We start from the raw sequence: 27,982 nt of genomic DNA on the forward strand, positions 1-27,982 counted from the left end.
GTACAGTAATACAGAGAGGGGTTGGACCACTGTATGTTGCGTATGGGAGGAGCGCACGCTCAAAGACAGAGTTCATTCCAGCCATGTAAACATTAGGAGTTTGGACGCTGAAAGAACAAGGCGCACAGCTGGAGAGGATCCCAAGCAAGACAGGTAGGTTGATAAACGATATGCTCTATATAAAATGAATTATAACCAAATGCACGTATGCTAGGCTACTAAATAGCCTAGAGTGAATTGCATTATATGGAATGAATATTACAACCTGTGAAGATAATTATTGTGATCTAGGTTGGTATCGCCAATATGTTATGTTGCCAGTAGGTCACGTCATTGTAGTTCGGCAACAAAATACGTTTTTCTTTCATTCACTGTGTAGCCTATAGTCATGGACAGTTCCAAATAGCCTAGTTTCCAAATTCAAACATGATCTTTCCCAATATTAAATAAGCAAGCAAAGATGCCTCCGTGGTGAAAGAATACTAGCCTAATACTGTGCACGAAATGATGATGTCATGTGAAGATACTTTATTAGGGCCAAGATAACAGGTTCGTTTTCATTCATTGGCAGCATGACGCGGGACAGGAAATACTGTAGACATGGCACACTTCTACAGGTGATATGTTATTTCTGAACGTCTAAACTATGCTAACTATACAGTATTTGAATAGAATACGTTTAATGTACAAGCCAATGATGTAGGCTACAGTAGATGTTCAAATGTTTCTTTGTCTAATTACATTACATTAATCCAATACCGCCCCACTTCCAATTGCAGCAGGTCTATGAAAGTCTGGAAATGGCCTTCCATTGAGTTACAAGAGACAGAACAGCTCATGGAACCCTTAGAATTAACCCTAACCCCTTTTAGAACATGGTGGTAAATGAAGGGGGGGGGGGCTGTGTCCTACTAACTAACCAGGGCTGTTCCTGAAAAGTAAATGTTAAATGTGGAGACCTGCTGCTCAGCACACAGACACAACCCGCCCCGGCGCCCGCCCTGTAATCCTGGAGCCCTAGCAGTCTCCATACCCTGAAATTATCCACCAGGCACCCACCCATGTGTGGCTAAGCCACCAGGGTGTAACAGAGTGGTTTCAGCCGACCCGAGACCGGAGACCTGCCCATGTTGGTCTTCTAAGGGGAAAGGTTAAAGTTACTGCTATGTGCTGTTGGTGAATTATTTTTCCATGTAAAAGAGTAGGAACATGCACATGTTATTTGGTCCTATGTCTTGATGGAAGACAGGCTTGAACTTGTTTACAATGTTAATCAAATCAAGCTTTATTTGTCACATGCACCGATTACAACAAGTGTAGACCTTACCATGAAATGCTTACTTACAAGCCCTTAACCGACAGTGCAGTTCAAGAAGAGTTAAGAAAATGTTTACCAAATAGACTAAAGTAAAAAATAATAATTAAAAGTAACACAATAACAATAATGAGGCTGTATACAGGTGGTACCGGTACTGAGTCAGTGTGCGGGGGTACAGGTTAGTTGAGGTAATTTGTACATGTAGGTGGGGGTGAAGTGACTAGGCATAGATAATAAACAACGAGTAGTAGCAGTGTACAAAAGGGGGGGGTCAATGTAAATAGTCCAGTGGCAATTTAATTAATTGTTCAGAAGTTTTATGGCTTGGGGTAGAAGCTGTTGAGGAGCCTTTTGGTCCTAGACTTGGTGCTCTGGTACCGCTTGCCGTGAGGTAACAGAGAAAACAGTCTATAACTTGGGTGACTGGAGTCTCTGACAATTTTATGGGCTTTGCTCTGACACCACCTAGTATATAGGTCCTGGACAGTAGGAAGCTTGGCCCCAGTGATGTACTGGGCTGTATGCATTACCCTCTGTAGCGCCTTATGGCCACATAACGAGCAGTTTCCATACCAGGCAGTGATGCAACCCATCAGGATGCTCTCGATGGTGCATCTGTAGAACCTTTAGAGGATATGGGGACCCATGCCAAATCTTTTCAGTCTCCTGAGGGCGAAAAGGTTTTGTCGTGCCCTCTTCACGACTCTTTTGGTATGTTTGGACCATGATAGTTCGTTGGTGATGTGGACACCAAGGAACTTGAAACTCTTGACCTGCTCCACTACTGCCCCGTCAATGTTAATGGGGGGCCTGTTCGGCCCGCCTTTTCCTGTAGTCCACCATCAGCTCCTTTGTTTTGCTAACATTGAGGGAGAGGTTGTTGTCCTGGCACCACACTGCCAGTTCTCTGACCTCCTCCCTATAGGCCGTCTCGTCATTGTCGGTGATCAGGCCTACCACTGTTGTGTCGTCAGCAAACTTAATGGTGTTGGAGTTGTGTTTGGCCACGCAGTCGTGGGTGAACAGGGAGTACAGAAGGGGACTAAGTACACACCCCTGAGGGGCCCCAGTGTTAAGGATCAGCGTGGCATACATGTTGTTACCTACTCTACCACCCGGGGGCGGCCCGCCAGGAAGTCCAGAATCCAGTTGCAGAGGGAAGTGTTTAGTCCCAGAGTCCTTAGCTTAGTGATGAACTTCGTGGGCGCTATGGTGTTGAACGCTGAGCTGTAGTTAATGAATAGCATTCTCACATAGGTGTTCCTTTTGTCCAGGTGGGAAAGGGCAGTGTGGAGTGCAATTGAGATTGCGTCATCTGTGGATCTGTTGGGGCAGTATGCGAATTGGAGTGGCTCTAGGGTGTCCGGGAGGATGCTGTTGATGTGAGCCATGACCAGCCTTTCAAAGCACTTCATGGCTACGGACATGAGTTCTACTGGGCGGTAATCATTTAGGCAGGTTACCTTCGCTTCCTTAAACACAGGGACTATGGTGGTCTGCTTGAAACATGTAGGTATAACAAACTCGGTCAGGGAGAGGTTGAAAATGTCAGTGAAGACACTTGACAGTTGGTCTGCGCATGCTTTGAGTACACGTCCTGGTAATCCGTCTGGCCAGCAGCTTTGTGAATGTTGACCTGTTTAAAGGTTTTGTTCACATCGGCTCCCGAGAGCGTTATCACACAGTCATCCAGAACAGCTGGTGCTCTCTTGCATGCTTCTGTGTTGCTTGCCTCGAAGCGAGCATAAAAGGCATTTAGCTTGTCTAGTAGGCTCGCGTCACTGGGCAGCTCGCGTCTGGGTTTCCCTGTGTTGTCTGTAATAATAGATTTCAACCCCTGCCACAGCTGATTCAATCTAAATCCTGAATTGACGCTTTGCGTTTGATGTTTCGTCTGAGGGCATAGCGGGATTTCTTATGTACGGTCACTGTGGGAACGACGTTATCAATGGACGTATTGATGAAGCCGATGACTGAGGTGGGGAACTCCTCAATGTCATTGGATGAATCCCGGAACATATTCCAGTCTGTGCTAGCAAAACAGTCCTGTAGTGTAGCATCCTCATTATCTGATCCTTTCAGTATTGAGCGAGTCACTGGTACTTCCTGCTTTAGTTTTTGCTTGTAAGCGGGAATCAGGAGGATAGAATTATGGTAAGATTTGCCAAATGGAGGGCGGGGGAAGAGCTTTGTATGCATCTCTATGTGTGGAGTAAAGGTGGTCTAGGATTTTTTTCTCCTCTGGTTGCACGTGACATGCTGGTAAAAATTTGGTAAACTGATTTAAATCGTCCGACCTTCCAATGCTGTTACCGCTCCTTCTCACTCAACAAGAGGGGCATCGAAGAAAGAGAGCGATCTCTGTAATAAGAAGACTCAATGATAAAGAGCTAAAATCTAAGAAATATGAAGAAGGCAAAGTAAATGTGGACATTTGGAGTGTTTCTAAAAAGGTCTTATTAACAGACAACGATATGGCAATATTCCTCTGTTAGGCAGTACCTCATCTTGATTACTGTGCATTATCTATTCACTGACTGAACTTTATTTAAATCAAACGCATTGATTGGACAGTGGGAAAGGACATACACTGAATCCTGACCTATGTGATGGGACTTGCCATCATTCATTCCACTAATGTGTGCTGTGCCATAAAGCCTTCACAGTGTATGTAAACCACTGTCTAAAAATGCATAATTAACCGCTCTCACATAAACATACATCCATATTTTCGAAGCTGCATTTAGCATCATAGTCCACTTAGGGTTCCCCATAACATGTCTCCTCAAATATGATGCGATTGCTTTCCTAACATTTCTAAACTAAACTGCAAAGATCTTGAATAGTGTATGTTTTTTCTCTGTGGGAGCAGAAGCAGTGTGTGTGTGTGTGTGTGTATAAATATCCTCAAGTGGAGACATTTTGCCAGTCCCCACAAGGAAAAATGCTATTTTAGGGGTGGTTAGGGTTAGAATTAAGGTTAGTGTTAGGGGTTACGTTGAGGGTTAGGTATAGTTTTAGGGTTAGGGGTTAAGGGTTAAGGTTAGGGAAAATAGGATTTTGGATGGGACTCTTCACTATGATGAGCTCTGATCCGCCACAGGGCTGAGTCACTTCTGGTAGTGACTCTGCTTTATTTTAAACCCTCCCTTTGATGGTGAATCTGACAAAATAACTGGACAGCTAACATGTCATTATGTGGGCCCAAAATGGTGGCCGCAGTTTCACGACTCCTCTAGAGTAAAATACAGCTTTCATGGCAACTGGGGTGGCTCCTCTAGAAATAGCTAGCATTGCTAACATGGGGAGAGTGGAGTGCCATCCATTACTCAGTCTGTGGGATAGGTTTGGCTGCCAGTTTTCCCATCACCACCCATCCCTGTAGACTCAGAGAGAGAACTGGGTGCAGCAGTAGGGACTGGTGGATAAACAGGCTGTGTTGTGCACACAGCTGGGAGGACCAGGTGAAAGCCTCTCCACCAGGCTAGTTATCTGTTGACCTGCAGGTCATCTCCAATCTGATCTGAAAAATATTAGTTACAGTAAATACGAATTGAAAGAAATTATAGACTTGAAACTTATATTCACACCTTTACTTACTCATAGAAGCCCTGTAGCATATTTTAGCCCTTATGATGCTCTCTGCACTGTCTGTAACCTTGAGAGAGCATTGAGGTACCTGCCATTGATTGATAGCCTTGAGTGAAGCATGAAAACATTGAGTATTGGCCTAAGCGCTACAGAAGGAGAGGAGACGGAGAAGGCTTCTTGATAAGGACATGTTGCCTTTGATGTGCTTACTTGTCTATATAATTTACTGATATGGGATTCCTAATAGAGCTTTGTTCAGAGAGCAACAGTCAGGACCGTAGTTATTGGTTTACAGCCATCCTCTCAGAAGTTTGTTACATCAGAGAAAGCAAAACATCTGAGTCAGGAAGGTGGTGTTCTACCCGAAATGAGCTGATTGTGGTGACCCGTGGAATGTTGTCCCACGCCTCGTCAATGGCTGTGCGAAGTTGCTGGATATTGGCAGGAACTGGAACACGTTGTCGTACACGTCAATCCAGAGCATCCCAAACATGCTCAATGGGTGACATGTCTGGTGAGTATGTAGGCCATGGAAGAACAGGGACATTTTCAGCTTCCAGGAATTGTGTACAGATCCTTGCGACATGGGGCCGTGCATTATCATGCTGAAACATGAGGTGATGGCGGTAGATGAATGGCACGACAATGGGCCTCGTCACAGTATCTCTGCATTCAAATTACCATCTATAAAACGCAATTGTGTTCGTTGTCCGTAGCTTATGCATGTCTATACCATAACCCCACCGCCACCATGGGGCACTTTGTTCACAATGTTGACATCAGCAAACCGCTCGCCTATACGACGCCATACACATGGTCTGTGGTTGTGAGGCCGGTTGGACATACTGCCAAATTCTCTAAAATGGCATTGGAGGCGGCGACTTATGGTACAGAAATGAACATTCAATTATCTGGCAACAGCTCTGGTAGACATTCTTGCAGTCAGCATGCCAATTGCACACTCCCTCAAACCTTGATACATGTGTTGTGTGACAAAACTGCACATTTTAGAGTGACATTGTATTGTCCCCAGCATAAGGTGCACCTGTGTAATGTTTAATCAGCTTTGTGATATGCCACACCTGTCAGGTGGATGGATTATCTTGGCAAATAAGAAATGCTCACTAAGAACAGGGTTGAAATACAAATTTGTAGAAACATTTTTGAGAGAAATAAGCTTTTTGTGCGCATGTAACATTTCTGGGCTCTCGGGGCGGCAGGTAGTTTAGTGGTTAGAGCGTTGGACTAGTAACCGAAAGGTTGCAAGATCGAATCCCCGAGCTAACAAGGTAGAAATCTGCCGTTCTGCCCCTGAACAAGGCAGTTAACCCACTGTTCCTAGGCCATCATTGAAAATAAGAATTTGTTCTTAACTGACTTGACTAGTTAAATAAAGGTTAAGAAAAAAATCAGCTCAACACTTCACATGTTGCATTTATATTTTTGTTCAGTATAAGATGTATTTTGGAAGCCGGGGAAGCCGGAGATGCACTCGCACCTTTTAAAAGGCGGCAGAAGCTTTTGAAGTGCAGGAGAATAGAAAAAGGCCATTCCTGAAGTGCCCTCACATCATTAACTGAAAAGAGTACATTTTACTGGCTTTTTACTGGCATCCTTTTTGGTTCATGTCTCCTGTATTGGAATAGTGGAATACATGCTGTGTTGCGTTCTCTTTCTTTTTACTATACCACTCCGTGTTGCGTCGTGCCTAAGAACATCCCTTAGCCGTGGTATATTGCTCATATACCACTCCCCCTGTTCCTTTAACTTAAGAATAAACACAAACACAAGGTAAAATTATGAATTATTATTCCTCTATTTCCTGGATCTCCAAACATCCATGCAAGGTGGACGACACAAGCCAAGTGACATGGTGTACAGTGAGCAGCTTCTACACTGTAACTACTTGAAGCAGTCTTGCAGAACATATAGTCTATACATGTGAAGCCTGCATATCAATTCAGTTTCAATAAACAACTAAACTTGGAAACATGTTATAAACCAACCATTATTATCACCCCATTTGAGTCACTAAATCAATCCCAGATATATACACACTAGTTAGTAAGGACCAGGCACCAGGTTTAACACCTCAAACCTCATGGATGCTTTAAATGGGGGTCCCCTTCAACACAAAAGAAACAAGAAAAAAGGCTCAGTCCCAAATAAACTCATGGTCCTGTGTCCAAGAATCGGTGCTTTATTCTGGCGCGCGAATGGAAACCACTAGTCAACAGACCTGTGGCTTGAGGTAAGTCATGGTCCTTTGTTTTGGCTAGTTTGTCCACCTCTGGAAAGTTGACAGTAAACTATCTATTACTCCCACATCAAATTAACAATTCTTTATTTTTGTAGCTACAGTTGTTCACTTTTTGAGAGTTTAAGCATGTGGTTGCAATAACATTTTCTCTAATAAATAAAGACAACAGAGAAAAATGTACTTTGAATTTCAGAAGGGGACCCCTTGCTCTCAGTGTGTGTTTGTGCACCTGGAGGAATGTGATGCAGGAGAGGTGTCTGTCGACAGGTTTCAGTCAGTCTCAGGTTACACACACACCACACACACACACACACACACACACACTTTGCTCTTTGGCCGTGTGAATCTCGCAGGTACACTGAAGCCTCCCTATACTACGACTTTCATCTGTATCTGTGATAGAGGATACCAACTCCATGGTCTCAGTCATCCATCCACCCCCTGGCTGAAGATTTCATTTGTAGTAGGCCTTGGAGACAGAGGTTATACTTAGCTTAGGACTCAATCAAGCCAGATGCCCTCTCTTTGAAAGCTGGATAAGCAATGGATTGGGCTCTCTTTTCTTAGCTCAAAGAAACCTCAAAGTACAGTGCAGTCGGTGTAATGTGTCTATGTATTGTGTGTGTGTGTGTGTCAAATTACTAGCCCTGTGTGTCTTTTACCTGGATGGGCAGCTGGTACAATGGGATTGTGTGTTCTTGTGCATCAGGACAAAGCCCCTCTGATTGGTGTCCTCCCTTTATGAGACAGTCCATAGGTTCTAAGGCATTCCACAGACACCCCTCTCTCTCTTCTATCTCTCTCCTCCCATGTCTACCTCTCTCTACCTATTCTCTTTCCCTCTCTCCCTCTTTCCATCTGTGTCTACCTCCCTCTCTCTCCTTCCCTCTTCTCTCTTTGTTTACCTCCTCCTCTCTACCTATTATCTCTCTTCCTCTCCTCTCTCGTTCTTTTTTCCCCTCTTCCTCTCTAATTCTTCCCTCTCTCTCTGCTCTTTCAAGTCTCAGATCTAGCCTACAGTACAGTGACAGTCTGTCCGGCCAGCACACTTCATACAGCAACTACATACAGATGTACTACATGCATCTCCCAACCAATCTCCATTTCCTGTATCTCCAAACATCCATGCAAGGTGGACGACACAAGCCAAATGACATGGTGTACAGTTAGCAGCTTCTACACTGTAACTACTTGAGGCAGTCTTGCAGAACATATAGTCTATACATGTGAAGCCTGCATTTGGACCGCTCCTGGCTGGAATAGCTATAGTCAGACAAGAGGAGAGAAGAAGAGAGGAGGCTGGGGATATAAGCTCAGGCAGGGGAGGACAGAAAGAGAACTACATTGCCGTGGCGGAGCTACAAATGGTTTGATAAGCGTTCCAGATCCTCCTTGACAGAAAGAACACACTTGCAGTTCAAATAAAAGCACCAGGCCTGGGTTCAAATACTATTTGAAATCTTTCAAATACTTTTGAGTGTTTGCTCTAGTCTGCCTGGAATGCCAGGTGGGTGGGGTTTGCAGTTTTTGGACTATTCTATTGGTCCATTAAGCCATGCAAGCTCAATTAACCACAAATAAAGCAATAGTCTTTCAAATAGTATTTGAACTCAGGTCTGAGAAGTAGGCCGTTTGGTGCAATTGTCAGAGTCCCCAAAATAAGAGCCTTCAAATAGTAAATGAGCCAGTGCTTGTGGGAAATATCCAACTACAAAAGGTTCAAATAAACACTCACCCCAACACCCTAGAATAGCCTGCAGTTGTAAACACCACAAAGAACATTTTGATAAAAGGAACATTTAAGCTGATACAGCCAGGAACGACTAGTACAGTAAACGTCATCTCCTTAATTTGCTAATCCTAAATATAAAGAGTAGTGGAATCAAAGTAAACATCTTGAAGTTTCCACCACGTCCTTGCTTCTCGTTCATCCTAATCCTAAATATTAAGAGTAGTGGAATTAAAGTAACCATCTTGAAGTTTCCACCACCTCTCTGCTCATCATCATCCTAATCCTAAATCATCATTATGGAGCCATGACTTTTCATGTACTAATGTTCTATTGCATGAAAGCAAACCAGCAGCCTTGCTTAGGCTACATTACGAAAACCTTTGGGGAAGTGATTCCTATTTTGGTTCTGGCATCATCCCTGGACTACCTATTTTGAGAAACGACTATTTGTTTTTTTCCCCTGGAAGTTTGGCAGGTTTCTTGGGGAAAAAATGTAGTATTTAAACCCAAACTATTTAAATCACAGGACAGGAGCTGATAGTTGAAGAGTTAGTAATGAAAGGGACATACAGATATAGGATTTGCTAGTTTGATACAGCAGGAAGATAATCCTGCAGCAACTGGAAATTTGAATTATTATGTGGATTATATTTAATGGAAATGTTTAGGTTTTGATACATTTTTCGATAGGGAGAATCAAGTCTGAAATTTCAAATTGGAAATGACAAATTTCAGAAGCCATTTTAAACCTCAAATACACTACACATTTTAAATGTCCTGCATTGCAGGAAAGTTCTGCAACAGAGTGATCAGATTAAGATCCTACATCTGTAGCCTACTAACATTTCGCAATGATGACTTCCTTGACATCTGGTATTATTAATTAGTATCTCAGTTTACAACTGTCCTTTTGCTAATGTAATGGTGGTGGATATTAGTGTACTGTACGGCTGCTTGTTGTTAACTGAAGAATGAGAAGAGGTTGTCATGAGTTTCCAACAGACAGGTCTGTCTCCAGCCAAATTGAAGAAAATGAGGGAACATTAGCCAGTGATTACCCTCAGATAGGCATTCCATCCTTCCATTACGGCTCAAGTCTCTCCAGTGTCTCCTTTCTGTTTTCTCCTGCAGGAAACAAGCACACAGTAAACACCTTTTGAACCAAAATGAAACTGAAATCCTTACCTCTTGTTCTTCTTCAGGGGGAAGACATCTTTGCCTCAGTCAAACCAAATACAGGAGGCCCAACAACAAGGACTAATTCCTATTTATCCAGGGCCCTCAGAGGCACTAGCTAACTTTGGGTGAACCAGAGAGCTCTTCATTGGTGTGTGGACAGTAGACAGTGTTGGACCATGGCGCTCGTGGACCCGACTGCATCCCATCTGGACCCGGGCATGGATGGTGAGAGCGGGGTCCTCGCCAGTGTCTTTGGGGTCCTCCCCAACGCCAACTGCCCCAAACACGGGCAGAACACTCCGGAGGACACGAAACGATGCCTACGCAAGGTCATCGGGCACCACAGGGACTACGTCAAGATCTCGCTGCCCGACGCCAAGGGCAACCGGCTGCCCACAGAGTGGTGGAAGACAGCCATCGCGTTCTTCTACGCCATCTTCAACCTGGTACTGACCACCGTGGTCATCACGGTCGTCCACGAGAGGGTCCCGGAGAAGGAGAACAGCCCGCCACTGCCCGATAAGTTCTTTGACTACATTGACCGGGTGAAGTGGGCGTTCACAGTCACCGAGATCAACGGCATGCTCCTGGTGGGAATCTGGGTTATACAGTGGCTTTTCCTCAGATACAAGTAAGAGAACGATTATCTTGGGATATCTGTGTCAAAGGCTATCCCTGTGTATGTGAAATTCTAACCAGACTATACAACATTCAGGTTTAACAGTATAAGACAGTGATTGTAGGCTATATGAAGTGCTATGGTATGCTGAACATGACATTTTCATTATTATTATGTCACAGGAGGTTGGTGGCACGTTAATTGGGGAGGACGGGCTCGTGGTAATGGCTGGAGCGGAATAGGTGGAATGGTATCAAATACATCGAACACATGGTTGGATGCCATTCCATTGGCTCTGTTCCAGCCATAATTATGAGCCGTCCTCCCCTCAGCTTCCTCCACTGTTCTATGTCCAAGAGAAATGTTCCACAGCCCTTTTAACAGTGGCCTGTTTGATGACATCATTTATTTTCCCTTTGTGTGTTTGTTTCCAGGTCGATTGCAGGTCGGAGGTTCTTCTTCCTGATTGGCACCCTCTACCTGTACCGCTGCGTCACCATGTACATCACAACCCTTCCTGTACCCGGCAATCACTTCACCTGTGCCCCCAAGGTGTGTGTGTGTGTGTGTGTGTGTGTGTGTGTGTGTGTGTGTGTGTGTGTGTGTGTGTGTGTGTGTGTGTGTGTGTGTGTGTGTGTGTGTGTGTGTGTGTGTGTGTGTGTGTGTGTGTGTGTGTGTGTGTCTCAGCTGTGGCATGTGAACCAAGTCATGCCGTGATCTCATCCTGGCTCCCTCCAGAACTCATATCGATCTGCCTGCAATGCTCAATAGCTGCTCATAAAAAAAAGCCATTTTGGATTCGAACCCTGGAGACACAAACGTTATCACATCCGGTCTTGAGTTCGATCGGAAATATATGCCCCAGGGAATCGAGGTTCTGGGTATTGTGGTACAGTGATCTGATGGGAGAAAGATGACGACACTGGCAAGTTTAAATGCAATTTCATTGGATAGGTACAATTCTATCCATTAACACAGGCTCATATTAACACTTCCAAACATTTACAGTTGAAGTCGGAAGTTTACATACACCTTAGCCAAATACATTTAAACTCAGTTTTTCACAATTCCTTACATTTTAATCCTGGTAAGAATTCCCTGTTTTAGGTCAGTTAGGATCACCACTTTATTTTAAGAATGTGAAATGTCAGAATAATAGTAGAGAGAATGATTTATTGCAGCTTTTATTTCTTTCATCACATTCCCAGTGGGTCAGAAGTTTACATACACTCAATTAGTATTTGATAGCATTGCCTTTAAATTGTTTAACTTGGGTCAAACATTTCGGGTAGCCTTCCACAAGCTTCCCACAATAAGTTGGGTGAATTTTGACCCATTCCTCCTGACAGAGCTGGTGTAACTGAGTCAGGTTTGTAGGCCTCCTTGCTCGCACATGCTTTTTCAGTTCTGCCCACACATTTTCTATAGGATTGATGTCAGGGCTTTGTGATGTCCACTCCACTCCAATACCTTGACTTTGTTGTCCTTAAGCGATTTTGCCACAACTTTGGAAGTATGCTTGGGGTCATTGTCCATTTGGAAGACCCATTTGCAACCAAGCTTTAACTTCCTGACTGATGTCTTGAGATGTTGCTTCAATATATCCACATAATTTTCCACCCTCATGATGCCATCTATTTTGTGAAGTGCACCAGTCCCTCCTGCAGCAAAGCACCCCCACAACATGATGCTGCCACCCCCGTGCTTCAACATTGGGATGATGTTCTTCGGCTTGCAAGCCTCCCCCTTTTCCCTCCAAACATAACAATGGTCATTATGGCCAAACAGTTCTATTTTTGTTTCATCAGACCACAGGACATTTCTCCATAAAGTACAATCTTTGTCCCCATGTGCAGTTGCAAACCGTAGTCTGGCTTTTTTTATGGTGGTTTTGGAGCAGTGGCTTCTTCCTTGCTGAGCGGCCTTTCAGGTTATGTCGATAAAGAACTCGTTTTACTGTGGATATAGATACTTTTGTACTGGTTTCCTCCAGCATCTTCACAAGGTCCTTTGCTGTTGTTCTGGGATTGATTTGCACTTTTCGCACCAAAGTACGTTCATCTTTAGGAGACAGAACGCGTCTCCTTCCTGAGCGGTATGATAGCTGCGTGGTCCCATGGTGTTTATACTTGCGTACTATTGTTTGTACAGATGAACGTGGTACCTTCAGGCGTTTGGAAATTGCTCCCAAGGATGAACCAGACTTGTGGAGGTCTACAATTTTTTTTCTGAGGTCTTGGCTGATTTCTTTTGACTTTCCCATTATGTCAAGCAAAGAGGCACTGAGTTTGAAGGTAGGCCTCAATACATCCACAGGTACACCTCCAATTGACTCAAATGATGTCAATTAGCCTATCAGAAGCTTCTAAAGCCATGACATTTTCTGGAATTTTCCAAGCTGTTTAAAGGCACAGTCAACTTAGTGTATGTAAACTTCTGACCCACTGGAATTGTGATACAGTGAAATAATCTCTGTAAACAATTGTTGGAAAAATTACTTGTGACATGCACAAAGTAGATGTCCTAACCGACTTGCCGAAACTATAGTTTGTTAACAAGAAATTTGTGGAGTAGTTGAAAAACGAGTTTTAGTGACTCAAACCTAAGTGTATGTAAACTTCCCACTTCAACTGTACGTAATTTAGCAGATGTACTTGTCCAGAGCGATTTACGGTAGTGAGTCCATACTTTGTAATATTTTGTTTGTACTGGTCCCCCATGGGAATCAAACCCACAACCCTGGCATTGCAAGTGCCATGCTCTACCAACTGAGCCACATGGGAACATTGTTTGTTACTGTGATGTTACAATGATGTTTTGTACAATGTTCTTTACTCCTGTATCTGAAGCTGCTTGTATTGTCTGTCAAGCTGATCTCTCTCTCTCCTACCTCTTTCTCTCTCAACCCCCCCCCCTCCTCTCTTTCTCTCTTTCTCCGTCCTCTCTCTCCCTTCATCTCTCTCTCTCAGCTGTATGGAGACTCTCACGCTAAGATGCAGCGTGTGCTGACGTTGATCTCCGGCGGCGGTCTGTCCATCACCGGCTCCCACCTCATGTGTGGTGACTTCCTCTACAGCGGACACACCGTCATGCTCACCCTCACATACCTGTTTATTAAAGAGTGTGAGTACTGGATAAAATATCACACACACACACATCTAAATACTGTTAATTATTGATAACTAACAAGTATATCATATTCTCATCTAGGTTAGATTATCTGTTAGGTCAAACAAGGTCCCATAGCTACGGCATCATGATCTCTGAACATTTTCTGGATTAGGTAGTAATGTTACCGGGCAGATATACATTTTGTTGATGGAGGGGGGACCCCACTCCCCCCCCCCCCCCCCCCCACTCCAGACTCATGTGTTTATATGGCCGTCCACTTAACATTGACCAGGTTAATGAAATGAAAGAACCTCCTGTGTGTATTTTGTCTCGTCCAGACTCCCCGCGGACGTTCTGGTGGTACCACCTGATGTGCTGGCTGCTGGCTGCTGTGGGAGTGGTGTGTATTCTGGTGGCCCATGAACACTACAGTGTGGATGTGGTGGTGGCCTACTTCATCACCTCACGCCTCTTCTGGTGGTACCACACCATGGCCAACGTCCAGGTGACATGCTGATACTGTAGAATCTACAATGATGCTGATACTAGATATAGTAAAGGGGTGGCAGGTAGCCTAGGGGTTAAGAGGGGTAGGCCAGTAACTGAAAGGTTGCTGGTTGGAATACCCAATGTGAAAATCTGTCTGTGTCCTTAAACAAGCCATTTAACCCTAATTTGCTCCAGTGGCACCGTACTACTTTGGCTGACCCTGCAAAACAACACATTTCACTGCACCTATCTGGTGTATGTGACAGTGAAACATCTTAAAAATAAATGACACATTCTCTTCTGGTCATCCAGGTGAGATATTGATCAGTGGAGGCTGCTGAGGGGAGGACAGCTCATAATAATGGCTCGAACGGAACAAATGGAATCCCCTATTCTAGATCACCCATCCACCTATTCCGCTAAAGCCATTACCACGAGCCCGTCCTCCCTAATTAAGGTGCCACCAACCTCCTGTGATCTAGATAGAGTAATCGTTTCTCTTCTGGTGGTACCACACCATGGCCAACGTCCAGGTGACATGATACTGTCATGTAGTAGAAGCGGATAGATAATACAGCAGATGGACAGAGATGATAAAGTAGATTCTTGATGATACTGCAGATGGACTGATACTATCCAGCAGAAACTGCTTACCAGTCTTCAGAACCTTCAAACTCAACTCTGGACCTGGAAGCCAGCTCCACTAGCATTTTTTCATTGTTCCCCAAAAATCAGGGGCTGATTTAGACCTGGGACACCAGGTGTGTGCAATTAATTATCAGGTGGAACAGAAAACCAGGGGCTGATTTAGACCTGGGACACCAGGTGTGTGCAATTAATTATCAGGTGGAACAGAAAACCAGGGGCTGATTTAGACCTGGGACACCAGGTGTGTGCAATTAATTATCAGGTGGAACAGAAAACCAGCAGGCTCTGGGTCTCGTCGGGTCAGAGTTGAATACTGCTGCTTTAGAATCTTCTTTTATAAGATTAATTTAATTACACCCACCAGTGAGAATGAGACAAAGTACAAAAAGTGTCCCTTTTGACAAGCAGCTTGTTCAATCTCTACTGCTTTCTCTGCAGACCTCTTGGTGGATGTGCAAGAAAATACTGACAACACAGCAGTTTAAAAGGCCCAGTGCAGTCAAAAACTTGATTTACCTGTGTTTTAAATATATTGTGACACGAAGGTTGGAATAATATGTTAAATTGTGAGAATTATGATAATGCCATTGTAATGTAAGAGCTGTTTGAAATTTCAGGCAATTTTAGTGGGATGTAGTTTTGGCCTGCCTGATGAAATCACCAGGTGGTAAATTAGTTAATAGACCAATAAGAAATAGATCCAAACCAGAAGTCCCCACAAGAATGGTAAACAAGCAATAATTTGACCAACTGGTGACATGTTGTTAGTCCCCACGTGGTCAATTGCTATTTCTAGGGGGTTTAGGGTTAAGGTTCGAATTAGTGTTAGGGTTAGAATTACATTAAGGGTTTGGGTTAGTAGCTAGGGTTATGTGCTAGGTTTAGGGTAAGGGTTAGGGAAAATAGGATTTTGAATGGGACTGAATTGTGTGTCCCCACAAGGTTAGGTGTGTGTGTGTGTGTGCGCGTGCAATGCCAGAAGCACTCACACACACACTTCTGAACCACCTACCACAGTGTTTACACGACTCAGAGTACACCCTCATCCTCATCCATTAGGCCTAGCTAGGATCATGATGATAGATGGCTGTACCCACCCTGTGAGATTCACCTCAAGAGAAAACCGCTTTCTGCATGTTTACATAATGATTAACCTAATATTAACGTAAGGACATTCATGTTTCAGGGAAATGTTGTGTAAACCTCTCATAGTTCTGTGAATTACAAGTGTGAACGTTTGTTTGATAGCAGTGTCATCACAATGAGTAGATTATAGAAGTGGTATAATGTGTTGGCATGGTGTTACTCCCTCTGCTGGACAAAACTAAGACTGACATAATAGGGCCTGACATTTACTGTTACAGCTCCTTGTAGTTGTGTCAATTGCGTGACTGTCAACAATTTCATTGATTATTGAATTGCACAAAATGAGATGTTCTACATATCCATATTACTAGTATTGATAGATGCTTATGCCAAAGTTTACAATTGTTTTTGGCTGGGTAGTAGCCTAGCGGTTAAGAGGTTGGGCCAGTAACTGAAAGGTTGCTGGTTCCATTCCCCTAGCTGACTAGGTGAAATCTGTTGATGTGCCCTTGAGCAAGGCACTTAACCCTAATTGCTCATGTAAGTTGCTCTTAATAAAAGCATCTGCTAAAAGACAAAAAAAATAAAAGAGGACAATTTATTCTTCAGTAAGGCTCTTCCTTGTCTTTGTTTGTTGTGCTAATGCTCCCGAGTGGTGCAGCGGTCTAAGGCACTGCATTTCGGTGCAAGAGATGTCACTACAGTCCCTGGTTCGATTCCAGGCTGTATCACATCCGGCTGTGATTTGGAGTCCCATAGGGCAGCGCACAATTGGCCCAATGTCATCCGGGTTTGGCCGGGGTAGGCCGTCATTGTAAATAAGAATTTGTTCTTAACTGACCACCACAGTCATCCTCTGCACCTCCATGATGGTGGCCTCCGTGAACGGCAGGCTGTCTTTATCAGTGAGAGACGGGACCCTGTCTGGGCCCACCACCGCTTCCATCTCCGCCTGCACCCTCTCTGTGGCGTAAACGGGTACAAATGACATGGAAAACATTATTACATTATTACGACCATGTAGAGGATCATCCACAGCACTGTCTTGGTGGTGGATTCAGTACCAGCGATGAAGAGGTCTCCTATGATGTAATGCTCACGTTTAAGTTGCCTGTTGTTTTTGTTGACAGGCCCTGCGGTGCTCACCCAACAACTACCTCACCAACACCTGGTGGAACCCCGTGTTCAACTTCTTTGAGAGGAACGTGCAGACCCAGGTGCCCTGCTCCTTCTGCTGGCCAATCACCTGGCCCCCTGCCTGCCTTAAGAACTCCTGTAAGAAGTACAGTGCAGTGCAGAGCCTGCGGGAGGAGTAGGGACTCCACCCCAGTTCAGGGTCGTGTTCGCCAGGCATTCACCGCCAGTGTTGCTTTGAACACCCCAACCTATTTTGTATTCATGCAGTATTTATTGTCTATTATGTGATTTTAAAGTATTATGTGAAGGATATTTCATTGTATGTGAGGAAATGGTCATATAGGGAAAGTATGTGAGAAGAATAACATAATCCACATTGGGTCCTTGTGCACTTCACCACTACAATGTATCTTATTTATGAGGTCAAGTTGCTCAGTTTATTTGAAAATGTTCTTTATTCTTGTGAATGTTACTGTAACAAACTCAACGGAGGTCAACATGTTGCGATGTCATGCAGCGCCTTGCCACTGGCTTGCAGCTTTACTCAAAACGCCAACCTAAAAATGGAATTGTATCGAGCTATACATTATTACGTTTACATCAATTTGATTTCATGAATATTAAATACTTTAAAAATATCTAATTTCCAAAATGTGCCTTTAAATACAAATGCATGCAATTTTAAATTGCAAACTTTAAGATGTTTGTTTTCAATGTTTTATATTAATTGTGTATTCATTTAATTTGCATTCAATGTGCATTTAGTCTTTAGTCTCATATGATGTGTGTCCTAATGTACCATAATTTATACCTTCATAATAAAAAAAGAACACGTTGACTTCAGTTTTGTCCAATCAAAGTGCCGATACTAGGAGAAGTATGAAGCTCGCTCGGGTCTACCCCTTTGCCTTCGTCGTCTATCAACGCACCAATCACACCACCCGTTCTCTCACCCACCAATAGGAAGCTAGGACTCGCCATGCGTCGTTTGCTTACACAAACAAATAAGATGGCAGACCCTTCTGAAAAGCATATTCTTTAAACTTTCAGAATATACTTCGAATATTTTGACGAGTCTAAATATTCTACTCGTTTCCAAGGATTACGAGGTATTTTTTTTGGTGCTTTGCAGCCGATATAAAACCCATGGTTATGGAATTATGGCACGAGCTCCCAGGCACTTCTGCGCTGTCCCATGTCTGCATTCTGGCCTTGACAGTATTCGTGGCCGTCTATTATATAATGCACACATTTCGCAAACACCAGGATTTCTCCAATATTCCTCCTGGTCCTAAACCATGGCCAATAGTTGGCAATTTCGGCGGGTTTCTGGTTCCCAATTTCATCTGGAGGAGGTTTGGAGGCTGGGGTGGGGAGGACGACCCAAAGTCAAAGACACGAGCTCTAATTTCGCCTCAAGTTATTATCACGGAACAAGCTAAAGTTTACGGTAACATCTACAGCATGTGGGTAGGGAGTCAGCTGGTAGTAGTACTGAACGGATATGAAGTGGTCAGGGATGCCCTCTCAAACCGGGCAGATGTGTTCTCCGACAGACCAGAGATTCCCACCGTTACCATCATGACAAAGCGGAAAGGTAAGTGCTGCTTCTAGACTCAACCTGTGCGTAATAACGCATGAAAGCACAATAGTCAATAGATTTTGCTGAGGTCGATTTTACTCATCGTATGAGCGGTCTTGGATGAGCGTTTTGCCCGGTGAATATTCTATTGTTCTATAAAACTAAAATAAGTTGATGCCGGATAGTAAACAATGCCGTAAAGCCTTTGTGCAAACGAACTTCCAGAAGTAATCAAGGCACTCTCATGTAACAGGAAAATGTAGACGCCTTCATTGTGGCTTACACCTACGTGTTGCGGCAATATCAGCCTTCATCAGGGTGGCAAAGAATAGTGGTGTACAAACAGGTGTATATCCCAACTCTCACAGGAAGTGACTCACTTTATTACCATATGTAATTGATAAAGTAAAAAAAAAAAAAATGGAGGGGGAAACACATTCAAGATACCAAGATGAACAAAATAAACATGACATAACAAGAGAAAGAAATGCAATATCATAAAAGGACAAAACTGTGTACACATGAGCTCAATGTTACCAAACTTAAGAATGGAGAACCCAAAAAATAAACCACATATTTTACAGGAAGGGAAAATAATCTATTTCCTCATTTAGACATGGCAATACAGTGGCCCTTAGTTTAAATGGTACTGATACTTGTCGTTAGCAGTCATTATAGCACAGGCATGTTCAAACACCCTGTCCTTGGGCCTTCTCTTAGTACGTCCGAAGCACCCACCTGGGCAGGCGGTACACCACATAGGCAGCCCAAACTCTCTGAAAGCCATTGCCATTGAAGTGGTCCCCAGTACTCGCAGGGGTCTCAAACACCTCCTACAACGCAAAACGTTCTGGATCTTTAAACTAAGGGCCACTGTATTGCCAGGTCTAAATGAGGAAATGGATTATTCTCCTTTCCTGTAAAATATGTGGCTTATTTTTTAGTTTGGTAACATGAGCTCACGTGTACACAGTTAGACACAGTTTCCTTTTATGATATTGCATTTATTTTGTGGTGTTGCATTCTTGTTATTCCATGTCCATTTTGTTAATCTTCATATCATGAATGTGTTTTCTTTCTCCATGTTTCTTTACTTTATCAATTATATACAGTATGGTAATGAGTTGAGTCACTTCCTGTGAGAGTTGGGATATACACCTGTTCACCACTATTCTTTGTCACCTTGATGAAGGCTGTAGCCACAACACGTCTGTGTTTAAAAAAAATTTTATTGCCACGCATAAGCCGTAAAACATAAATGCTTTAAAAAGATTCCACGACATGAGAGTGCCTTGATTGGATGTTTTTTTGCACAAAGGCTGTTCTGGCATTGTTTACTATCCAGCATCAACTTCTTTTTGTTTTATAGTATTTCATCCCATGATCAAAGAGCACCTCACGGATTAACTATAAACCAAAGAAGCCCTCCTCTCCTTTGTCTCTATTCTATTGTTCGATCATATTGTTATATTCTATTCAATTGTTCTATTGTATTGTTCTATTGCTCTATTCTATTGTTCTGTTCTGTTGGTCTATTCTATTGTTCTCTTCTATTGCTCTATTCTATTGTTCTGTTCTATTGCTCTATTCTATTGTTCTCTTCTATTGGTCTATTCTATTGTTCTGTTCTGTTGGTCTATTCTATTGTTCTCTTCTATTGGTCTATTCTATTGCTCTGTTCTATTGCTCTATTCTATTGGTATTTTCTATTGTATTGTTCTATTGGTATTTTCTATTGTATTGTTCTATTCTCTTGGTATTTTCTATTGTAGTGTTCTATTCTATTGGTATTTTCTATTGTATTGTTCTATTTTATTGGTATTTTCTATTGTATTGTTCTATTGTATTGGTATTTTCTATTGTATTGTTCTGTTATATTGGTATTTTCTATTCTATTGTTCTATTGTTCTATTTTAGTGTTCTATTCTATTGGTCTGTTGTATTCTATTGTTCTATTATATTGTTATATTCTATTGTTATATTCTACTGTTATATTTTGTTGGTCTGTTCTATTTTTCTATTGTTCTATTTTAGTGTTCTATTCTATTGGTCTGTTATATTCTATTGTTCTATTCTATTGTTCTATTATATTCTATTGTTATATTCTATTGTTATATTATATTGGTCTGTTCTATTGTTCTATTCTATTATTCTCATCAAAAGTCTTCCAAGCAGAAAAGGAAAGAGAAATGTAAATAATTACATATGTGTACTAGTGCATAGTGACAGCATTATTAACCGTCCTCACCTCTTATCATTTCTCTGAACCTTAGGCATAGTTTTTGCACCTTATGGACCAGTATGGAGAAGGCAGCGCAAGTTCTGCCACACCACGCTACGGAACTTTGGCCTGGGCAAGTTGAGCCTGGAGCCTTGTATCCTTGAGGGGCTGGCTGTGGTCAAGTCTGAGCTGCTGCGTCTCAGCGAGGAAGATACTGAGGGTTCGGGAGTGGACCTGACTCCTCTGATAACTAACTCTGTGTCCAACGTTATCTCCTACATCGCCCTGGGCCAGCGCTTCCACCACGCTGACCGGGAGTTTGGCGCCCTGCTGGACCTGATGGCCCGCGGCCTAGAGATCATCGCCAACAGGTACCCTAGAGGTTAGAGATGTGGATCAGTAGCCGGAAGGTTGACTGGTTCAAAGACGTGGGAACTGAACTGGTAACTGGAGGGCTGCTGGTCTCTGATCTCAAGTAGAATTTCCTGCTGTGTGCCCTTAAGCGCTTAACACATTTCAGTTTCTCCCAGAAAACAGGCAGTAACGTATCTATTCTACTCTATTCTATTCTAACAGCGCGGCGGTCCTCATCAATGTCTTCCCCCTGCTCTACTACCTGCCCTTCGGTGTCTTCAGAGAGGTACGGCAAGTGGAAAGGGACATCACTGCCTTCCTGAAGCAGATCATCACCAGACACAGGGAGACGTTAGACCCAGCCAACCCCAGAGATCTCATAGACATGTACCTGGTAGAGATGCTGGCCCAGGAGGCCGCTGGGGAGACGGACAGTAGCTTCTCAGAGGACTATCTGTTCTACATCATAGGAGACCTCTTCATCGCTGGTACTGATACCACCACCAACACAGTGCTGTGGATGATCCTCTACATGGCCGTGTTTCCAGATATCCAAGGTACTACATCTTCAAACAGGGTTCCTGAAATGCAGGAAGAGGGGTGTGGAGGACCAGTTCAATGTGACCTAAAGAGAACTCCTTGTTGTAGCATGATGTAGTACAGTACCCAATCATAATGCTATGTGTAACATATCCAGTGTCCTGTTTCCCAATGCTCGTTGCTTTGTAATAATGTTTTCCATGTCATTTGTACCCGTTTACACCACAGAGAGGGTGCAGGCGGAGATGGATGCGGTGGTGGGCCCAGACAGGGTCCCGTCTCTCACTGATAAAGGCAGCCTGCCGTTCACGGAGGCCACCATCATGGAGGTGCAGAGGATGACTGTGGTGGTCCCCCTGGCCATCCCTCACATGGCCTCAGAGACCACAGGTGAGGAGAGAGAAACCCATACTAGTCATTCTAATTATATGGTAGAACCTGACTCTTCCATTATGCAGTCAGATCAATAAAGTTGTATTGAATTGCTTTCTCAACAACTTGGTCAGTCAGTTCCACCAGACCAACACTACAACAGGGACTGGGCTGCTGCAGCAGAAACAGGAAAGTACATTCGCTATGGTTCGTCTGTTGTTGTCTTGCAGAGTTCCGTGGCTATACGATCCCTAAGGGCACGGTGATCATCCCCAACCTGTGGTCTGTCCATAGGGATCCCACTGTGTGGGAGCAGCCAGACGACTTCAACCCCTCTCGTTTCCTAGACGACCAGGGGAATCTCCTGAGGAAAGAGTGCTTCATACCGTTCGGAATAGGTAGGTTGTAAGGCAGTCTCTCTCGACGGACGTATGTGGGTGTCCCATTAGCGACTTGCTCTACGATTGGCAAACGGGAGTGTAGTCACACGGTATACACTGAGAATGAAGCCTTTCTACTGTGGACATTTACAGTTAGGCTCCTGTAAAATCCACTGAAACAAGGTTGAAAAGGTTAGTTCACAATCTCACTGGATTGTTGAAGTCCCACACTGCCCCTACCTGAGTATGAAGCAGTTAGGCCACGACTGAACATTTCAATAATTTGATTTCACAGTCTTACTGGATTATTGGAATGCACGTAGTATGACCATGACTTAATGTGCATCTTACCAGTGTTCTCTCCCTCTCTTTCCCAGGACGCAGGGTGTGTATGGGCGAGCAGCTGGCTAAGATGGAGCTGTTCCTGATGTTCACCAGCCTGCTGCAGGCCTTCAGTTTCAGCCTGCCCGAGGGGCTGGCCCCTCCTCCCATGCACGGGCGCTTTGGCCTCACCCTGGCCCCCTGCCCATACACTGTGGCTGTGAGGCCCCGGCGGTGAGGCCACCAGACGAACAACACCCCCTGACGCCGTAATTAAGCCATAAGGCACAAGAGGCAGTGGTGTATCATGAATCCAGTCACAGGTAAACGGTGTTAGTTAGTCAACTCATTTGTCTGTGACTGTATTCATGATACTGCCTCGTGCCTTATTGCTTTTATAACACTGTTACTAAAATTACAATGAATTACATATTTTAATGAAAACATTATTTTGATAAGTCAATTCATACCATTTAATTCTTCCACCAGAAGATATAGTCCAGACAAAAATCAGGTTGTTAGTTCTTTTGGTCCTGTTGCTACAGACGCCACCCAGCCTTACATTTTTTTGTTGCAAAGTTGCTATGCAAAAGTACTGGGAGTCCATTCTAAACAAAATGGGTGCAATGCAGGGGGACCATGTCTGTTCCCAGGGCCCTATGTTCCCAGGGCCCTATGTTCCCTCTGCCCATTTTTTCCCTCTGCCCATTTTTTCCCTCTGCCTATGTTCACTCAACCTGTTTTTTCCTTCAGCTCTATCTTCTAAACAAGGCAACAGTAAATATTGAAGACAAAAACCTTCTGTTATGTGATAAAATATTTTACATAGCTTATATTTTTCTTACCCTATGGTATTTTGGTGTGTTAATCCACTGTTACTGATGCCCGGTGTTTCTGTTACATGTTTTTGAAATACGTATTTCAATTACTTGAGTATTTTGTCATTTGTATTTCACTGGCCTGAAATAAGTTTAAAAATCTAAAATTATTTTGATTGTCTATTGCATTATGGCAATAAAATAAATCAAATGATGATCTTGATGTGCTTTAATGCAACTGTTGCACACACTATTCTTGTCTTGTCAGTAGAAAGTGCTATTGCATCCTATCAAACTACAATGGTATTACTGACTCGTTCCTATATCAGAGCAGTAGTAGGAATCTCTAATAAAACGCACCACATCAAAACTGTGTGAAAGGTCATGGAATGGGCTAAATAGTCACGTGACCACTGCCACACAACGACCTTCCTACTTTACATGGTGTCTCTGAGTGTCAGTCTGACTACGTTCAGCCACAGCCAGCTGCTTCATTCTGGTGGGGTCCTCTCCGCCTTGCAAACCATGGCTTTCTTCACTCACCAAGTCATCAGAGGTCTCTCCTCTTCTGCAGTCCGAAATGCAGCGATAAAACACGTTACGATCATCGGGGGTGGACAGATGGGTGCAGGTATCGCACAGGTAGTTAACGTTAACTGTTAATGACAAGTTTGTTTGCTAATATTAGCTTGCTAGCTAGCTTGCTACAGAGGCTAGCTAGCTATCTTGTCAGCTAACGTTGCAAAACTAGCCAACAAGCCAGTTAAATATAGCAATGAAGTGCACGAACTTACCGACTTGTTAGTTAACCGCTAGCTTGCTATTAGCTAACTAGTTAGATACCCACTTGAGAAGCCAACCAAGGCAATTCCCCTGATGCAGGGGATGAGTTTTGCAGGCTAATCAGTAACACAACTCTGTATTATAAGCAATTGTTGTTCATCTCTGGGTAAGAAGTACAGTATGTCTCACAAGCTGTCCCAGGTTGATCAGTGCAAAACACAGATGGCGAACATGGCTGCATGAGGTGGCCTTTAACCTATAGTTACTTTAACTAGCTAGTTATATGAGGGTTTTTGTTACCTACCTGAAATGTCCTTCAATTCAGGAGTTATATTATTGACAGTCAAACCTGGTGAACACCTGTCACTCACGACTCACACTTGTGTTCCCCCTTTCTAATAGGTTGCTGCTACAACGGGCCATTCCGTGGTGCTGGTTGACACAAATGAGGAAATCCTGAAGAAATCCGCCAAGGGAATAGAAGGCAGCCTGAAGAGGGTGGTCAAGAAGAAGTTTGCTGACAAGCCTGATGTTGGTCGCTGATATGTTAATGTTGCTGTTTCCAATGAGGAAATGTTGGCAGAACTTCATTTTATTAACACCATTGATTCAAACAGGGGTTTGACCGTCATCATGTATGTTTCAGGCAGGAGCAGAGTTTATTGCCAAGGTGATGGCCAACGTGTCGATATCGACAGACGCAGCGTCTGTGGTGGGGAGTACAGACTTGGTGCTGGAGGCCATCGTGGAGAACCTCAAGATCAAACAGGGACTTTTTGGTGCTCTGGACAAAGTAGCACCAGCGTAAGTATGCCTGACTAGGGCTTGAACCTGTGTCTCCTACACACCACAAGACTGTCTTATCCCACTGAGCTGAATCCTAGGCATTAGCTTGTGGGTCCAACCCATGTCTTTGGTCTCAAGGTTACCCGCCAAGCGAGTGTGGATCCAAACCACATAAGCACTGTCCTGTCTCCGCTGTCAGCGACTTCGTCAGTAGTCAGAGGAGTTAGCTATCGATGGCCAGTGTTGAAATGAACATCAAGCCAGAGCAAGTGCTGTTTGATTAGAAACATTTGTTGTTGCCATTTTGAATGTGTAGCCTAAATATCAAAATTCCTTTATCTTCATTTGAGCTTTTTTTTCTATACTTACTATAAAGCTATGCTGGTATCCTTGAAATGTGCTTAAAATAGACTATTTTTAAAACTATTCTAATTAAAATAAAATATTTCAAAAGGAAGGGCATTGTGTATCCCACATAATTGATGTTACTAATTGGGATGTACCTCATGGGGGTTGCTTGCTGCTCGTTGCCTGATGTTTTTGGTTCCTCTATTTTAAGACACGCCATTTTCGCCAGCAACACATCCTCTCTGCCCATCACCGACATAGCCAGCTCCACCAGCAGGTTGGACAGATTTGGAGGGCTGCACTTCTTCAACCCCGTCCCCATGATGAAGCTGGTAGAGGTAAGGATCAGCAGTGCGGTGTACATTTTAGGACATCTCTCTCTATATAGTCTCCCGCAAAGCAGTTTTTTTGTTTTTTTATGTGATGAAGATGTTTAAATTAGAAACATATGTAAGTTGCTTTAAAATGACGCTGGGCTTGCTCTCCTTATCAACAAGATTCAATTGAAAGGTGTTAAGTAGTTTACGTTTCCTCTTCAGGTGATTGGAACATCAGCCACAAGCCAGGAGACCTTCGATTCCCTCCTGGCTTTCAGCAAAGCACTGGGAAAGACGCCAGTGTCCTGCAAAGTAAGATCCTCGCTTATTTGAACAAATATAAAGTATTTCTCTAGTATTGTACACTTTTAAAGATAATGCAGTGACATACCATATTACACCATACGTTATCTTCATCATATGCCGTTCAGATACGTCATAAACGGTTCACTGACGTCAGTACGTTATGTTCATCTTCAGGACACTCCTGGGTTCATTGTGAACCGTCTGCTGGTGCCCTACATGATGGAAGCCATCAGGCTACATGAGAGAGGTACACCAGCCCTGCATGACTGAAAGATAGTCAAACCTTTTGCCTGTATATGAATGAAAATGGCATCAGAGCCAAGAGGGATGTGACAAACGGTTGTGTATGAACATCTGTGGTTAACAAAACATAGTTGTCTGTATATGAAACCGTTGTCACCCTTCATTCAATGGCTGTGTGTGTGTGTGTGTGTGTGTGTGTGTGTGTGTGTGTGTGTGTGTGTGTGTGTGTGTGTGTGTGTGTGTGTGTGTGTGTGTGTGTGTGTGTGTGTGTGTGTGTGTGTGTGTGTGTGTGTGTGTGTGTGTGTGTGTGTGTGTGTGTGTGTGTGTGTGTGTGTGTGTGTGTGTGTGTGTGTGTGTGTGTGTGTGTGTGTGTGTGCGCGCTCTTCTCGTCAGGCCACGGGTCAAAGGAGGACATTGATATTGCCATGAAGCTGGGCGCTGGGTATCCCATGGGGCCCTTTGAGCTGCTGGACTACGTAGGACTGGACACGGCTAAATTCATCATGGACGGTGAGTGTTGGGCTGCTTCACAAGTGTGTTCCTATTACAGACTGATTTCAATACCAGTTAAAAGAGGACTATATTAGCAGCTAGGAACAGGCCCAATAGAAATAACTGCATGTCATATGGCACAGGGGAGGAGCACTGTTTTGGTTATAGAATGGTGAGGTGCCGGTGGTCTTTAGAAAATGGTGATGAATATTTGAAGAAACAAAAACATCAAATGAAGTAGATGCAGATAGTGTAAAACCAATGCAAAAGTAGTTAGTTAAAATGAAAAGTTTGTGTTGATGACTTGATTCCAGGCTGGGTTGAGAAGGATCCTGACAACCCGCTGATGCAGCCCAGTGAGCTGCTGAACAAGCTGGTGGCCGAGGGCAAGTTCGGCAAGAAGACCGGAGAGGGCTTCTACAAGTACAAGTAACCCCGCCCCAGCATCAACACTAGCTGGAGCCTGTTCATTAAGGCACGCCGTGACAAAACGGAAAATGAAAATAAGCGCTTCCGATTGGACAAGATCATGTAGTCCCTCCCAGTACTGATAAGGGCATGAGTGATAATAGAAAAACCGCTGGTTAATTTTGACAACGGTAGAACAGAGATGCAGCTGGAACGAATCTGTGCCTTCCTGAAGAATGGTAGACCGGTGTTATCAATTCAAACCTGTCTTTTGACTGTATATTCTGAATGTCATCTTTACGTGTGGTTTGTAAGCAACTGAGTTTGTGGAATTAAACTGACTTTTCCAAATGCTTCCCATAGGTTGTTCTGAGATTTCTATTCATGCAGTTCTTTTCTAGGGATGGATTTGCCTCTGGACCTTTGAGCCAACACACCCTGCCATTAATGATACCCAGTGATACAGTGCATTCGGAAAGTATTCAGACCCCTGGATTTCTTTACACATTTTGTTACATTACAGCCTTATTCTAAAATGTAT

The 27,982-nt window shown here is 43.6% G+C and overlaps 3 protein-coding genes and 1 long non-coding RNA gene across 5 annotated transcripts; all 4 read left to right on the forward strand.

Moving 5' to 3' along the window:
• Nucleotides 1-10: 10 nt before the first annotated feature.
• Nucleotides 11-18,013, forward strand: LOC106602292 (phosphatidylcholine:ceramide cholinephosphotransferase 2). Its single transcript, XM_014194827.3, has 6 exons — nt 11-153; nt 10,104-10,711; nt 11,134-11,251; nt 13,669-13,822; nt 14,149-14,315; nt 17,164-18,013. Exons 2-6 carry the CDS (start codon nt 10,257-10,259, stop codon nt 17,347-17,349), a joined length of 1,080 nt encoding a protein of 359 aa, XP_014050302.1. The 5' UTR covers nt 11-153; nt 10,104-10,256; the 3' UTR covers nt 17,350-18,013.
• LOC145878607 (uncharacterized) lies at nt 14,851-15,183 on the forward strand. The gene is made up of 3 exons (XR_014392095.1): nt 14,851-15,060; nt 15,099-15,124; nt 15,163-15,183. It is a non-coding gene; the product is annotated as an uncharacterized LOC145878607 (long non-coding RNA).
• Nucleotides 18,014-18,146: 133 nt separating the features above from the next.
• On the forward strand, nt 18,147-23,336 carry LOC106602293 (cytochrome P450 2U1). 2 transcript variants are annotated; one of them, XR_006769550.2, is made up of 6 exons: nt 18,147-18,767; nt 21,026-21,344; nt 21,550-21,884; nt 22,096-22,257; nt 22,534-22,637; nt 22,997-23,210. XR_006769550.2 is itself a non-coding variant. In XM_045716471.2 (6 exons), the coding sequence occupies exons 1-6, from the start codon at nt 18,317-18,319 to the stop codon at nt 23,176-23,178; spliced, it is 1,617 nt and encodes a 538-aa protein (XP_045572427.1). In that variant the 5' UTR covers nt 18,147-18,316; the 3' UTR covers nt 23,179-23,336. The 2 variants fall into 2 exon arrangements, 1 of the variants encoding a protein (XP_045572427.1); XM_045716471.2 differs by having other exon boundaries at nt 22,470-22,637; nt 22,997-23,336.
• An 811-nt stretch (nt 23,337-24,147) lies between these two features.
• LOC106610339 (hydroxyacyl-coenzyme A dehydrogenase, mitochondrial) lies at nt 24,148-27,796 on the forward strand. The gene is made up of 8 exons (XM_045716473.2): nt 24,148-24,400; nt 24,944-25,072; nt 25,188-25,345; nt 25,887-26,013; nt 26,215-26,304; nt 26,473-26,545; nt 26,935-27,051; nt 27,348-27,796. Exons 1-8 carry the CDS (start codon nt 24,200-24,202, stop codon nt 27,464-27,466), a joined length of 1,014 nt encoding a protein of 337 aa, XP_045572429.2. The 5' UTR covers nt 24,148-24,199; the 3' UTR covers nt 27,467-27,796.
• Nucleotides 27,797-27,982: the final 186 nt, after the last annotated feature.

The sequence above is a fragment of the Salmo salar genome, chromosome 04 (genome assembly GCF_965601325.2).
Source record: "Salmo salar chromosome 04, fSalSal1, whole genome shotgun sequence".
NCBI classification, from domain to species: Eukaryota; Metazoa; Chordata; class Actinopteri; order Salmoniformes; family Salmonidae; genus Salmo; species Salmo salar.

What these genes read in the sequence shown, in the direction of transcription:
- LOC106602292 (XM_014194827.3), top strand. Translation starts at nt 10,257, where the DNA reads ATGGCGCTCGTGGACCCGACTGCATCCCATCTGGACCCGGGCATGGAT. An exon ending in ACTTCACCTGTGCCCCCAAG is followed by an intron (nt 11,252 to 13,668) that starts GTGTGTGTGTGT and finishes TCTCTCTCTCAG; the next exon opens with CTGTATGGAGACTCTCACGC. An exon ending in ATACCTGTTTATTAAAGAGT is followed by an intron (nt 13,823 to 14,148) that starts GTGAGTACTGGA and finishes TGTCTCGTCCAG; the next exon opens with ACTCCCCGCGGACGTTCTGG.
- LOC106602293 (XM_045716471.2), top strand. Translation starts at nt 18,317, where the DNA reads ATGGTTATGGAATTATGGCACGAGCTCCCAGGCACTTCTGCGCTGTCC. An exon ending in CGTGTTTCCAGATATCCAAG is followed by an intron (nt 21,885 to 22,095) that starts GTACTACATCTT and finishes TTTACACCACAG; the next exon opens with AGAGGGTGCAGGCGGAGATG. An exon ending in CATGGCCTCAGAGACCACAG is followed by an intron (nt 22,258 to 22,469) that starts GTGAGGAGAGAG and finishes GTTGTCTTGCAG; the next exon opens with AGTTCCGTGGCTATACGATC.
- LOC106610339 (XM_045716473.2), top strand. Translation starts at nt 24,200, where the DNA reads ATGGTGTCTCTGAGTGTCAGTCTGACTACGTTCAGCCACAGCCAGCTG. An exon ending in TGGGTGCAGGTATCGCACAG is followed by an intron (nt 24,401 to 24,943) that starts GTAGTTAACGTT and finishes CCTTTCTAATAG; the next exon opens with GTTGCTGCTACAACGGGCCA. An exon ending in GGCTAAATTCATCATGGACG is followed by an intron (nt 27,052 to 27,347) that starts GTGAGTGTTGGG and finishes ACTTGATTCCAG; the next exon opens with GCTGGGTTGAGAAGGATCCT.